We start from the raw sequence: 13,456 nt of genomic DNA on the forward strand, positions 1-13,456 counted from the left end.
ATGATTTCATCAACTTTTTCAGTTGTTGGCCTACCATAGTGTGATTTACATCATTACATCAAGATTTCTAAATTCAAAACACTTGAAATAGCTTTGTGCCACACATAATGATTCTGCATCATGTCCATAAACATCACAAATCTTTGTAGCAAGGTGTGTAGTATTCTTCCCTTTTTTATAATAAGATTTCAAAGTATATCAAATTTTTTCTTTATTTTCATTCATTTTCAAGTCACAATAACTTTTAAATAAATACAACTAATGTTATAATTACTCTAAAAATATTCAGTGATATGTCATCTTTAAAAAGCATACAGAGTTGACAGATTTGATTAATATTTCAGAATTATGCGATCCTAAAACCATCTTCTATAATATACCATCTATAATACGTACCATGTATGTATTATTTCACATTGTTAATTATTTCATTCCTTTTTTGTTTTAGTCAAAAAAATCAGCTGCACAAGTTATTGAAACTATACCAGTTGATGAAGGTGATGTTGGATCAGTTGATAATGGTAAGTGAAATCTTGTAAATCTTTGTAAATTCAGTTTAGGAAATATTCAGACAATGTCTGTTAACTGTTGAGTTCTTTATGAGTTCTGAGTATTTATATAAAATATTTTGAAAAGAATTTAACAAATTTGTACTTTATTAATTTTCAAAGTTTGTTCGTTAAGATTCATGCTACTTTGAGAAGATATTTTATGATTATACTTTAACAAAAGAAATTATTTGCATTTTAAACAAATACCATTTTGATTTGAATAAAATCTATAACAAATATTATACATAAAATGAATTACTTATTTTGTATTTTGGTCTGATCTTTATAGACTTAAAACGTGTATATTATGCACTTAAAAGAATTTACTCTTGAAGATATATAGATATATACATGTATAAAAAAAAGCTAACAATACAGTTGTAGGACTTTCCTGTCACATGGCAAAAGCTGCATTCTGGGAAAATCCTACAACTGTGGGTTGTTTCTGATGCATGGCTTATACACACACATGCACACAACTTAATTAAAAATATTTATAATTTTAATTAAATTGAATGTTTTTTTTTTCATTTAAGTAAATGATTCTAAGTAAAGCATGTGCTTGTACTGTATTTAATTCGTGCTGGTGTGGTGGTACTAGCAGCGATGGTCAGTACTAACTAAAATAATGTAGTTTCACAACCTACATAGAACAATTTTGCTTGTACAATTTTTGCTTGAGCTAAACCGGCAGACCGGTGGAGCCACAAGTCTTAATGCACCAGGTACCAATTCAATCAGGTGATAGAGTTTGACACCCAGCCAGACCAAGTTACTTTTTATTTAATTCTACTGCTCACTTATGACATCAGTACTACCAACCTTTGAAGTATTAGATAAAACAAATAATTATTTAAAGTCTAAAAAATAATTTGGTTGGCAACCCTGTGGAATTTCAAATTTTCTGGTCCAAGAGGATGAGGAAAAGGGAATATGTCATAGGAAAAAGGAGATTCCAAGGTGATGGTCTGTGACACTACTCCTTGTGGTGACGGGGTTACTATTGATGCAGTATGCCCACTTAGCCACTAGTTAAGAGCATTTTTTTGGGTGGGGTGTGATTTGCAAAAAAGGTTTTTACAAGTATTGTTATTTCTTAATTGTTAATAAACGTGCCTAAGAAAAATTTTACTTTAATTATGTGAAATCTTAAGATTCTGAAGATTACCTTGCTGTACAGCCTTACTCTCTTTTAAGATGAAAATTTAGTTGCATAAATGCCCCCTATATAGAAGTAATCTGATCAAGTTTAGTCAAAATCGGTTCTGTAGTTGTGGAGATAAGGTGATTTAGAAGCCAAACTGAACACACGCGTATACGTGCTTGCACACACATACATACATACAAACATTAACATTGGGAAAATTTCTATCTGGTTTTTGGGTTCCTTAGGTGACAAATGGCAAAGATCTAGTTAAAACCGCATATGCCCAAATAGGATCGATTACAATACTTTTCTTTCTAGAGCTATAGCACTATCTAGACGGGAAAATAGTAATTTATGTTAGTTATCATTGTAAATCAAACTGTTAGAAGTTCTATTGGCTGGTGTTATTGCTGAAGCTTGATTGGTATTGACTTCTACCTGCTTACGCATAGCAGGAGCTGAACTCAAGAACTTCATAGTACGTGTGGCCGGAAGTCACTGTACTCTAAAGTTATGAAGAATGAAAGAAGGAAAGATATGAGTTAGGATATGTGTTGAGAACATATGGTATTTTCATTGGGACAATTCTGCTAAATAACTGAGATGAATAGTCAACAGAATTGAGGCGCAGTTAGTGACAAGTATATGCATTCATGAATGACAACATATGAATCAAACACTGAAGCTAATTAATAATATGTTTCATCAATGCTTTAATAAGCTCCCATAGTGAAAAGCAAGTGTTGGCTTTGAAAAAACATGCGTATGAATTAGGCAGTGTTAAAGTTAGGCTGCGGGGTGAGCAAAAAGTTAATGTGGTTAGAAACGTTTGCTGCTGTTGCAGTTTCCATTAAACAATTCCCAACAAATCAGCTTGCAAAAGGCCAGCTGAACATTGCATACTGTGTATGACAATGCAAGGCCATATGAAAAAGGACTTGAAAGGGAGGCCATTTCATCTGATGTTCATCTTGCATGTTCATGTTGCAGTCATGGAATGTCACACTGCATCCTGCCAGGCTTTATTAGAAAAATTCCCCTTGCAGTGCACCATGGAAAGGTGCTTTTTACTGACGAATGTGCAATCTATCGTAGTTAGTGTACCAGAAATATATTATTTTGGACAGAAGGAAATGCTTATTACACAACAAAATTGGAAAGAAATCCATCGCATGTCGTGTTATGAGCTGGAGTGACAGCTCATCATTTATTTGGTCCCTATAGTTTTGATGTGCCAGTGAATGCACAAACTTGTTTAGAGATGTTGGAGGCATGATTAATACCATAGGTACAAAAGAAGGATTTTATAGAACAAGTATGGTTGCAGCAAGATGGAGCACCTGTACATTTTACTCTTATCAGTTCGTACATATCATCCAGGACGTTGGATCAACCATGGTACTCCAGCATCATCAGCTCCAGCTCCAGCTCCACCACAAAGTCCTGATCTCACCACACCAGACAATTCATTATGGGGAATTATCAAGGCACACATATTTACATGTCGCTACACCATAAATGAAGAATTGCATGATGCTCTGAGGGATGCCTTCCATAACATAACACCAGAAATGCTCTGTTGCATGTCACAGAGGAATGTGGTGATATTTAGAATTGTGCGTGAAACATGAGGGCAAATACATTGACCCGATGGACTGTTAAAATTAACACTATGTATCACGTGAGTAAACAAAAGAGTTCATTATTATCACATTTTTCATTTATAACTCATTGCAAATTTTTAGTTCTGACTTTTTTGGGGTACAGTGACTTCCCAGCCACTCTATATAATTATTTGGTTTTAACTGAGTAACTTGCATGACATCTAGAATCCAATATCAACCGTACTTCTTTATTTCATCATGGCACGGCACAACTCGTTAACATGTATGATAGCTGGTATCGAACTGACTGGACAAAGGCCTAGGAAATTGGAGAACAAATGAAAAATATTAAAAGTGATATCATTTTATGTGAAATAAAAAATCAAATTGTAAAATCAATCTATTAAACTTACGCAAAAACTCCCATTTTGTATGATGTAATATGCTGATTGTGGACCAAGATAAAATATAATAATAGTAAAGTTTAAAATTGGATTTTTATGAATAATTAAAAACCCAGACTGTAAGGCTTTAAGGTTGACTCCTCTAGTAATGACCTAAACCGGTGGTGGCAAACCTATATGACCCGCAGGTCAGACACTGACCCACAAAGACTTTTTAAATGACTCTAGCGTTGATCTTTATAAACTTATTTTTTATATCATAAAAGAGAGAACAGACAATTAAGTATATTAAAAAATAAAAATATAAATATCTAATGTCGAATTTATAAAAAAAAAACCCAAGTGGACATTGACTAATTGATTTTCTATATCTCTGCACCTGTGTGTGACTCGTGAAAGTCGGTTATAAACTTGTCACTCATATAACGTAAATTTTTTTAGAGCATTTTAAAAGCAAGAACAAAAAAGGCAACCATCAAGTTTTTCTATTAACAAATTTTCACTGTTTCCAGATTATACCATTATTATTTCCAGATTATTTGTTTCCAGATTTATACCATTCTTTTCCCCCCCCCCCTTCCAAGTGACGCCCACGAGCTAGTATTAAAAAAAATATGAACAAATTGACCCACTTCTCAAAAACATTCACTGACCTAAACATTGTTATGAGAATAAAAAAAATGTTCATGATATCTTTTTCTTATCTTATGATGAAACTTTAAAAATGATTAAATTGAATGTGCAGAAAAATGAAAAGGTTCTAATTTACAAAAAATTCTAAAAAAAATTAAACTATTTAGTGAACTCCTGTATACTGGTTACAAATGTTAATTTCGACCTTACAGTGTAAAATATTCAGTTATTATTATTATTGGATTACTTGGCGAATAATCAAAAATGAAAAATAAACAATCATACAGGAAAAATAAAGAGGAAGAAAATGTTAAGAACAAGGAAAAAATAAAATTAAGAGAAGATGATAAATATAAAGAAGAAAACGTTAAAACCAAAGAAAGAATAAAAAGATTAAGAGAAGATAATGAATATAAAAAGAGAGAAATTTTGAAAACTAGAGAACGTGTACGTATTAAGTCAGAAGAATTATATCAAATCAAAGAGCGATTAAACAATCAGTAACAAAAAACAAACAAGCAAAATGATGGTCGACTCCAACCTAGCAAGAATATTGTCTGACAATATCAGAAGAGTAATGAACTAAATGATAAGAATTTTTTTGCAATTTATCAAAGATCAGCCATGTATCATTCAGTGTATATGTTGTTTTTGTGAGGGTCTATTTTGCAGTCGCTCTAGTTAAATAATTAAATTAAATAAACTACAAAATCTAAAAATAATGCAACTCTAAATAATAATTTTCAATTAATATTAAATAATCAGATGTTTCACCAAATCTATTACATATACACATATGTAATAATGTCTATTAAATTACATATATGCAATTTTTAAACGTACATAAAATTTTATTTTACCACTAACTTCTGAAGTTTTTCATTTTTTTTTATTGTCATTATTATTATTTATGTTGTTTTTTTTTTTTATGGTGAGAGATTAATAAATCAATATATTTAAATAAATAAAAAAGTTTAAGACAAAGGGGATAAAGTCTGATTTGGACAGACGAGCCTTCCCTTGTATAAGATCCAAATATTTCATTAATTAAAATTTTATTAGCTATAACTCTGGAACCAATGAAAATAAATACCACTTACAATATATTGTTGAAAAGTTCTCAAGAGAGCTTATTACTGCAGTTTAAGAAAAATCCAAATTTTTTGGATTTTGGGCTTTTTGGACATGTTTGGTTCAGTTGATTGCAATCAAAAGGGAAGGTGCACAACTAGATGTTACAACAGTCCTAAATCCAAAATTTCAACATCCTATGGTTAATTGTTTTTGAGTTATGCAAGATATGTGCATACATACGTACAGACATCACACCGAAACTAATCAAAATGTATATTTTCTTTGAAATCTGGAAACCGAAATTTTTCGCGATCACAATACTTCCTTTACTTTGTACAAGGAAGTAAAAATTGCTAAAAATAATAATTCAAATGTAAAAATTGTAGAGTACGTTCCTTTAAAAATATTTTCTATGGCAGCAAAAATAATACTTTTACAGACCAATTTGAATTATTGTCCTCAGCTGTTTCCTCATGTTGGCCTTTGCATCATTGGTGTTCTTGTATTTTTTCCGATTTAACAGTCCTTATATTTTTTATTTGTTCAGAATATTTTTTGCATTTTCCATTGAAGAACCAAGTAAAGATCAGCCAGTATCATGTTACAAGAATAATGGTAGGTGCTGCAAAGTTACATTGTGTTGTGCTAGGTATTCTTTGACAAATCCACTGGGTTGGTCTAGTGGTGAACACGTCTTCCCAAATCAGCTGATTTGGAAGTCGAGAGTTCCACCACTCAAGTCCTAGTAAGGTCAGTTATTTTTACACAGATTTGAATACTAGATTGTGGATACCGGTGTTCTTTTGTGGTTGGGTTTCAATTAACCACACATCTCAGGAATGATCAAACTGAGACTGTACAGGACTACTCTTCAATGTGCTAGTGCATTGTCATGCAAAAGAATCAGATTTTTTTCCATTATTAAGGACATTTCCTGTTACCATATCCCATAAACACGAAGAATATCAATATACATTTCCTGCTTCAGTGTCTGAATAATATCCTGTGAACCAAAAAAAAATTTATTGTAACTTTTCCTTTGCTGCTATCCAAACAAAATTTCCATGACTGTAGAAATGAAGTTAACTTCCACTTCGAGTGGTGTTTCGTTTGTGGATCGACAAAAAACACGTGTTAGGATTTTACTCAAAATATTTTGATCTTGATGAGACATCTGCCAGTGTCATGCAAGTTTCTTTCTGATATCCAGACATTTTTGGAACAATATACTGACAGATACGATGCATTTTTAGATCATTATGGAGAGAATATGCGGCAATTTCCGATCGATATCCCAACTGTTGATGCAATATTTTTTTTTACAGCAATAACATTTTTAATGCGCTTAATATTTTCTTCATTTATTGAGGTAGGTGGGCACCAAATGAGGTAGATTAATGAGGTAGACAGTTAGAAATATTATCTTCATTATTAACATTGCCATTGCTAATGTAAACCACTGTTTTCTTCACTACATATTCTCTACTTGCTTGTTCAAGCAGCATTAATGCTTCATGATGGTGATTTTTTAAGCAAAAGACAAAATTTGATATATGGGTGCTGCTCTATTAATGATTTTTTTTCATTGCAAGATGCAGAGTATAAAATGTAGTTCTAGCATTGTTGTGTGCGAAACAGGAATCATGTGATGTGTCTGTATCATGATGTCATGTACTGCCAACTCAAGAACCAAAAATTTCCTTATTATGGTTACTATTTTAAATTTTTGGGGCAGTTTCAGGATTCTTTTGAACCTACCTTGTAACAGAATTAAATTTATATATACATATGTTTATACAAGTATAAACAATGTATATAAATACACAAAAATCCTTCCTTTTCATATATTTAAAGAATTTGCAGGTTTACTTTCTTTCCGTTTCTATTAACCATCAGTTTCATTGTTGGGTTCTACATATTTTTCTTCCTTCTGTGTTGATCTACATCTAACTGTTGTTAAACAAATTGGTTGGTTTAATAAATAGCCGATAAAGAGTTACTGAAAACCTAATCACAGATCATAATGTATCAATTCCAGTATATCAGATTCATTCGATAAATAATTAAATTAGAACTGTTTACACTTCAATTATAGAACAATCACAAAAAAGAATTTACAGTAAAAATGAGCTTTTCTAACATCGAAATAAACTCCATCGTAGTGAGTACTTTATAATGGGATGGACTATAAAAGAACCAGTTAATCACCAACCCAAATTAAACTTTTTCTGTTTTTCATACACATCAATAAAGTAAACATAATCACTATTATAGTGGCTTTCTCCCATTTAAATCTTCTTTTTTTATACATAGAACTACTTTACCACAGGTTTTAAAGATTGTAAAATTTTATATAATTTTGAGTCATGTTAAATCTTTGTGAATTTGGGATCATTCTTATTTATAAATAAATTTACCTATTAAAATTTACTGTCATGTACACTGTCAAGTTTACTGTCAAACTAAATATAAGGTTTGTCTGATAAAATTTCCAAACTTAAATAAAATGTCCCACATATTTGGAAACTACTCAGCTTAGTTAAAAAAAATAGTCCTTGCCAATATGAATATACTACTTCCAACATTTCTTCTATATATTCTTCAAAATGTTTCTGTAACACTTCATTCAGAATATTTTGCAGTTTAACTAGAAAATTTTCCTTTTTATATGTCAGTTGACTCAAAACTTCGGCTTTTAATGCCTTTTAAATTTGTGAACTAATAAAGGGCCCTCTGCTGGATTTGCATATAAAAAGGTAATCCAGTGACTGTTGTGTCTGTTTTCACCTGTAACTGACAAATTAATAGCAGTGTTTACGTGAGCATATTTTTGTAATGGAGCATCAGGAAATTTTGTGCACACGTACCCAAGATTTACAAAATAAGTTTGAAAACTTTACATTTGAAAATTCCAAAATGGCAGCCATTTTAAATTTTTTATTCATTAATAGTTCTGTAAATATTAAAATGTTCACAATATTTTACATTTCCACTAACATTATCATAATTGATTAAGAGTGTTCTTTTCTTCCTTACCTAACATTGTTATTCTAACATTTGTAGTTGATGCATTTTGGAGTTCCTCCATTCTCAATACTTTTTAGCATATTCTATAATTTGAGTGTGCTTAAAAAAAGCAGTTTTGTGAATGGTGGTACTCTGAAACACATCAACTACAATTGTTAGAGTGACAATGCTAGGAAATGCAGAAAGTAACACCTAAATCAAATGTAAATATTAGTTTTATCAAATATTTTATTAGGTAAAATGTTGTGATCAAAATAACACCTCATTTGTTCAAATTGATTGATAAATAGCTGAGAGCTAAGATGTGACTGAGTGGGTCATAAAAATTTTGCAATCTGACTATTTTTTGTGGCTGTTTCACTTCTTTCACTAATTGAATTATTAATAATTTCTACTGTTTGAGGATATATTAATGAAATTTACTAACATCTGTTATCAAGATATGCACTTTTATTGGGGAAAAAACAGAGAACAGTAGTGGGGAAATGAAGCGAGATAGCGCAATTGTCCACATGAACTTAAATTTATTTTAGTGTACTGAATCAGCCCCTTAATATTGGCCAACACCTCCTGAGACACCTGTATAGAAAATATACAAATAATAAATTCTGTGTCTCAGACATTCCTCCAGATTTTGATTACCAAACTTGACTGGTTGAGATTAAATATTAATAATCATAAAACATAGTGTGAAAAAGTATTATACATCTGCAATATATACTTCTAATGAATATCCCTGAACCATGTTTTGAATATCATAATTACTGTTGCTTTAATCGCCAAATATTAAAATACTTATCTTTATTTATGAAGAAGTGCAATTTATTACTATACATTTTTTCATAATATGTATTTTTATTTGTATATATATATATATATATATATATTGTTGGGTATTTTGCTGGAAAAGCAAAAATATTATTAAAAAAAAAAAGATATTCAAATTTTTAATGCTAAAGATGAGAATTACTATGTTGTATACTGCTTAGTTAAAAATGAATAGGATTTGATTTTAGTTTAATTAATTTATGAATGTTAAATGTATAATTGTTTGGTATTGTTTTGCACAACAAAAATATATATATATATTTTTTTTTAGATGAAATCATTGCAGAAACGGCTGCTGCAAGTGCTGCAATTTCTGTCACTGCCACTGCCACTTCTGTTGCTAATGTGTCATCACCTTCGCCGGTGGTGACAACACCATCAAGTAGTGCTACAAGCACAGCTGCAAATATTGCTAACAAAGAAGCACCAAAGAGAAAACTAATTGTCATTGATTTAACGCTCAGTGATTCTGATGATGATAATGATGATGAGCCACCTTTGACTGTGGTCAAGAGAAGTAATACTGGTAGTACTGGTAGCAATAATGCTACAACTATTGCAGTTAAAACTGACAGCAACAATACTACTTCAGTACCAGCATCATCATTCTCATCCAGCGGAAGATTGTTTAGTACAGGTAAATAAATACTTCTCTGATTAACTCAGACTTTCCTTCCTTATTCTAATGCTTTTCACTACTTTTTATCAGAGTTATATTTCACCATGTTTTCAGAATTTTGAAAACATGGTGTGGTATTTTATTTAACATTACCAATTTTGAATTGGCAACAGTGCTTGTGTGGGTCACTGGCAGCTGTTACCGAGTTCCATATGGCCTTGGATTCAGTAAACAATGGAGCATTGGTTTTTGTACATATTTTGTGGAATAGTTTTTGTTAAATAAGTTGATTTTAGCTCTGCAGTGAGATTTTAATTTGAAATTTGATAATGATTGTCAACATGGGGGGGGGGTGCACTTTCATGAAAAATAGTCAGTCAGTGGGCGAATCAGTGAGATTGTATCTGTACTGAATTAAGCCCTCATTAAAAAGAAAGTAGTCACCAAATCATCATTTGGTCACCTGAAAGTTGAGCAACAGAACAGCTTTGGAGAGGAGTTCATATCAATTACTGCAGTGGTATTCCCAAGACTTGAATATGTCAAACAGAAATGTGCATTGAATTTTACACTGAGATTTGCATTATCATCTGTATAATCTCCAGATGGTTCAGGAATTAACTGCTGCACTCAAAGCATTGTGCATTTGTTGTTGCCAGCAAGTGGTGAAGCTATATCATACACAGGATTATGTTAAAAGATACCTCATCATGTGTGAAAAAGCATCATTCTCATTTTGTAGATAAACAAAACACCTTCAGTGGGTACCTATTAATCCAAGCCAATTCTATAAGCAACCACGAAAGCCACACAGTCCTAAGTTACAAAGCATGCCATTTCAGCATAGGACCCTATTTCTTCGATTATGATATCTCGATGACAGTGAATGCCGATTGTTGCGACATCTTTGAATCCTTCCTATTTCAATTGAGACATGGCAACTGAAATATGACGAGAGTGTGGTTTTAGCAGAACTGAGCCACAGCTCATATGGCACAATTCTCAATAAACACTGTATGTGCTGCATTCTGCAGGTCTCTCTCTCTCCCCCTCCCGCACTCTTTATTTCTCTTTACCCCTCCCCCTCTCTTTATCCCCCCTCTCTCTCTCTCCTCCCCTGTATTAAAAGTTTTTTGGCATTTAATTATAACAGGAGTATTTAACTTTGGTTACAGTTACTCAAGAATGCCATATGTTGCTTGGCATGTTCCATGGAACGAACCATGTATTGTGGTTCAAGTTCAACTTGTTAACTTGAATTAGATTAGTAACTCAAGTGTTTGTCATAAAAATAGTATAAAAAAATTAAGAAAGGAATATTGATGAATAAACTGTATTCACTTTATCATAGAATATAATTGTTATATATTCAATTTTGTTTGATATTGTGAAACATTTGATGCCAAGTTTCTTTTTTTAGTTTTAAAACTTTTTTATTTAAATTCTTAGTTGTATAATTGATTTTTTACATACCTTACCATCGTTGAAATAGAAAAATCTAAATAATTACTGATTTCAATACTTTATTATTTTATTTGTTCAACAAATAGTAAAAAAGTACATATAAAATAATATTTTAATTAATGTCCTCTGGAAACAAAATAGAAATTTAAATTGCACAGTATTTTTATCACTTTTATATGATTTAATTTTAATTTGTTATTATGTAATTTTTATGTGAAATTTCATTTGAAAGGAAATTGGCTAAAAAGTCATTTAGAAAGTTTTATCAGCTTATTCTAAAAAAAATGTTGATTATTGATTCAGAACCCCAAATTTAGCTGCATTCCTTGTTCTGATAGCGATTATACTTTTAGACTTATTATATCCTTGGATTGTCAACCCAAAATTCATTATTAATTAAAACCCAGTGAAAGAGTGATAGCCGGAAGACAGTAATATTGAAAAGCCATTAGTATTAAAATGTAAATCATCTTGCCAGACTTTAAAAACTGTCTTCCTCCTGTATGGGAAGGAATTTCCTACAATTTTCTTTAATAATAATTAGTAAGCAAATATTCTCATTGTTTCTTTTATTAGTCTGTCGAGTTATCATTTTTGATAAATTTAGATCAGAAAAGTTCAGCTTTTATTGCATACCTTAGTGAGTAGTATGGTCCGGTACATACTTTAATAATTAGTATAAACATTGCTACAAACTATTTTGTAGCTATATGTAAACATTGCATTAATAATACATCTGTATAATCTTTTTAAAATTAATATCCTATTGCTAGAAAGCAGTGTCAGCTAATCCGATCGATACTGAAATTATTTAACTAAATTTTTTTGAATGAGGTCTGTTCAGAAAATAACCAAACATTTTTAATTAAGCAGCAGTGGAGGTATTTAGTTACATGCAGTTGGCAGTATTGTTCCACATAACCTCCTCTATAACCACATATTCTTGGATTGTTGATATCTGTTTTAATTTTTGTGTTATTGTTATTAGAGTGTGATATGTATAAGTGTTAGTAGCGATTTTCAAGAGTAACGAAACAACGTAAAATTTTATGGTGAAACTAGGGAAAACTTTCACAGAAACGTTTCAGCTTTTGAAACAAGCTTACGTAGATGATGTCTGGGTTGTACGCAATGTTACGAATGGTTTTCACGATTAAAAAGTAGTCAATTGAAGTTGACCCTTGACCAGGAAAGCGTTCCACTTCAACCGATGACCTCCATCATAACATTGAACATGCACAAAGTTGCCTCTACCATATTTGATGACCAAACAGCAGAAAAAATATCAAGTGAATGTTTGTCAGCAACTTCTTGAACAAGCCAATGGTGATGAAGCATTCATGCAAAGGATCATTAACGGGAGATGAAAAATGAGTTTACAGCTACAACATCGAGACAAAAGTTCAGTCATTACACTGGATTGGGAAAGGATATCCATGCCCCAAGAAATCATACCATTCTCGATCCAGTGTCAAAGTGATGTTCTCTGTTTTTTAAATTTTAATGGAATTATGCATTTTGAATTTTTGCCTCGAGTTGAAACATTGAACCGTGTGCTGCGTACTATCAAAGCATTTTACAACAGTTACATGAAAAAATCCGCAAAAAGAGACCAGAGTTGTGGCTAAACAACTCATGGTTCCTTCAGCACAACAATGCGCCCTTACACTCAGCACTCAGCTTTGTCAATTCATCAGTTTGTCCCAAAAATAAAGGTGACTGTCCTCCCTTAGCCTCCCTCTACTCACCAGACTCCTTGCGATTCCTTTTGAGACTATTGATGACATTAAAGCAAATTTATCATGGACCTTAAAGGCCATTTCATATGAAGCTTTACAGGACTACTTTGTGAAGTGGAAACACCACTGGAAAAAGTGTGTGAATAGGGGAGTGGAGTACTTTGAAGGGGAGAAGAACCGACAATATGTAAAATTAATAATAAAGATTAAAAAAATAGAGTTTTGTTATTTACTAAACAAACCTCGTATGTATATTTTATATATTTATTTATTTTGTTTTTATAATTAAAGCTTAACATCTGTTGTTATATGTCTGAAGGTTCTGTTCATATTTTCAAATTTTATATTATTTAAAATGTTATTCGT

The 13,456-nt window shown here is 31.5% G+C and overlaps 1 protein-coding gene across 3 annotated transcripts in view; it reads left to right on the plus strand.

The window, feature by feature from the left end:
• Su(var)2-10 (E3 SUMO-protein ligase Su(var)2-10) overlaps positions 1 to 13,456 on the plus strand; it is a 130,165-nt gene that overhangs the window by 110,837 nt on the left and 5,872 nt on the right. For all 3 annotated transcript variants that reach the window (XM_075359424.1, XM_075359422.1, XM_075359423.1), the window contains 2 exons: positions 449 to 521; positions 9,540 to 9,905. In XM_075359424.1, the coding sequence (XP_075215539.1) occupies positions 449 to 521; positions 9,540 to 9,905 (439 nt within the window). The remainder of the gene's footprint in view (positions 1 to 448; positions 522 to 9,539; positions 9,906 to 13,456) is intronic.

Source organism: Lycorma delicatula, chromosome 3 (assembly GCF_047948215.1).
Source record: "Lycorma delicatula isolate Av1 chromosome 3, ASM4794821v1, whole genome shotgun sequence".
Taxonomy (NCBI): domain Eukaryota; kingdom Metazoa; phylum Arthropoda; class Insecta; order Hemiptera; family Fulgoridae; genus Lycorma; species Lycorma delicatula.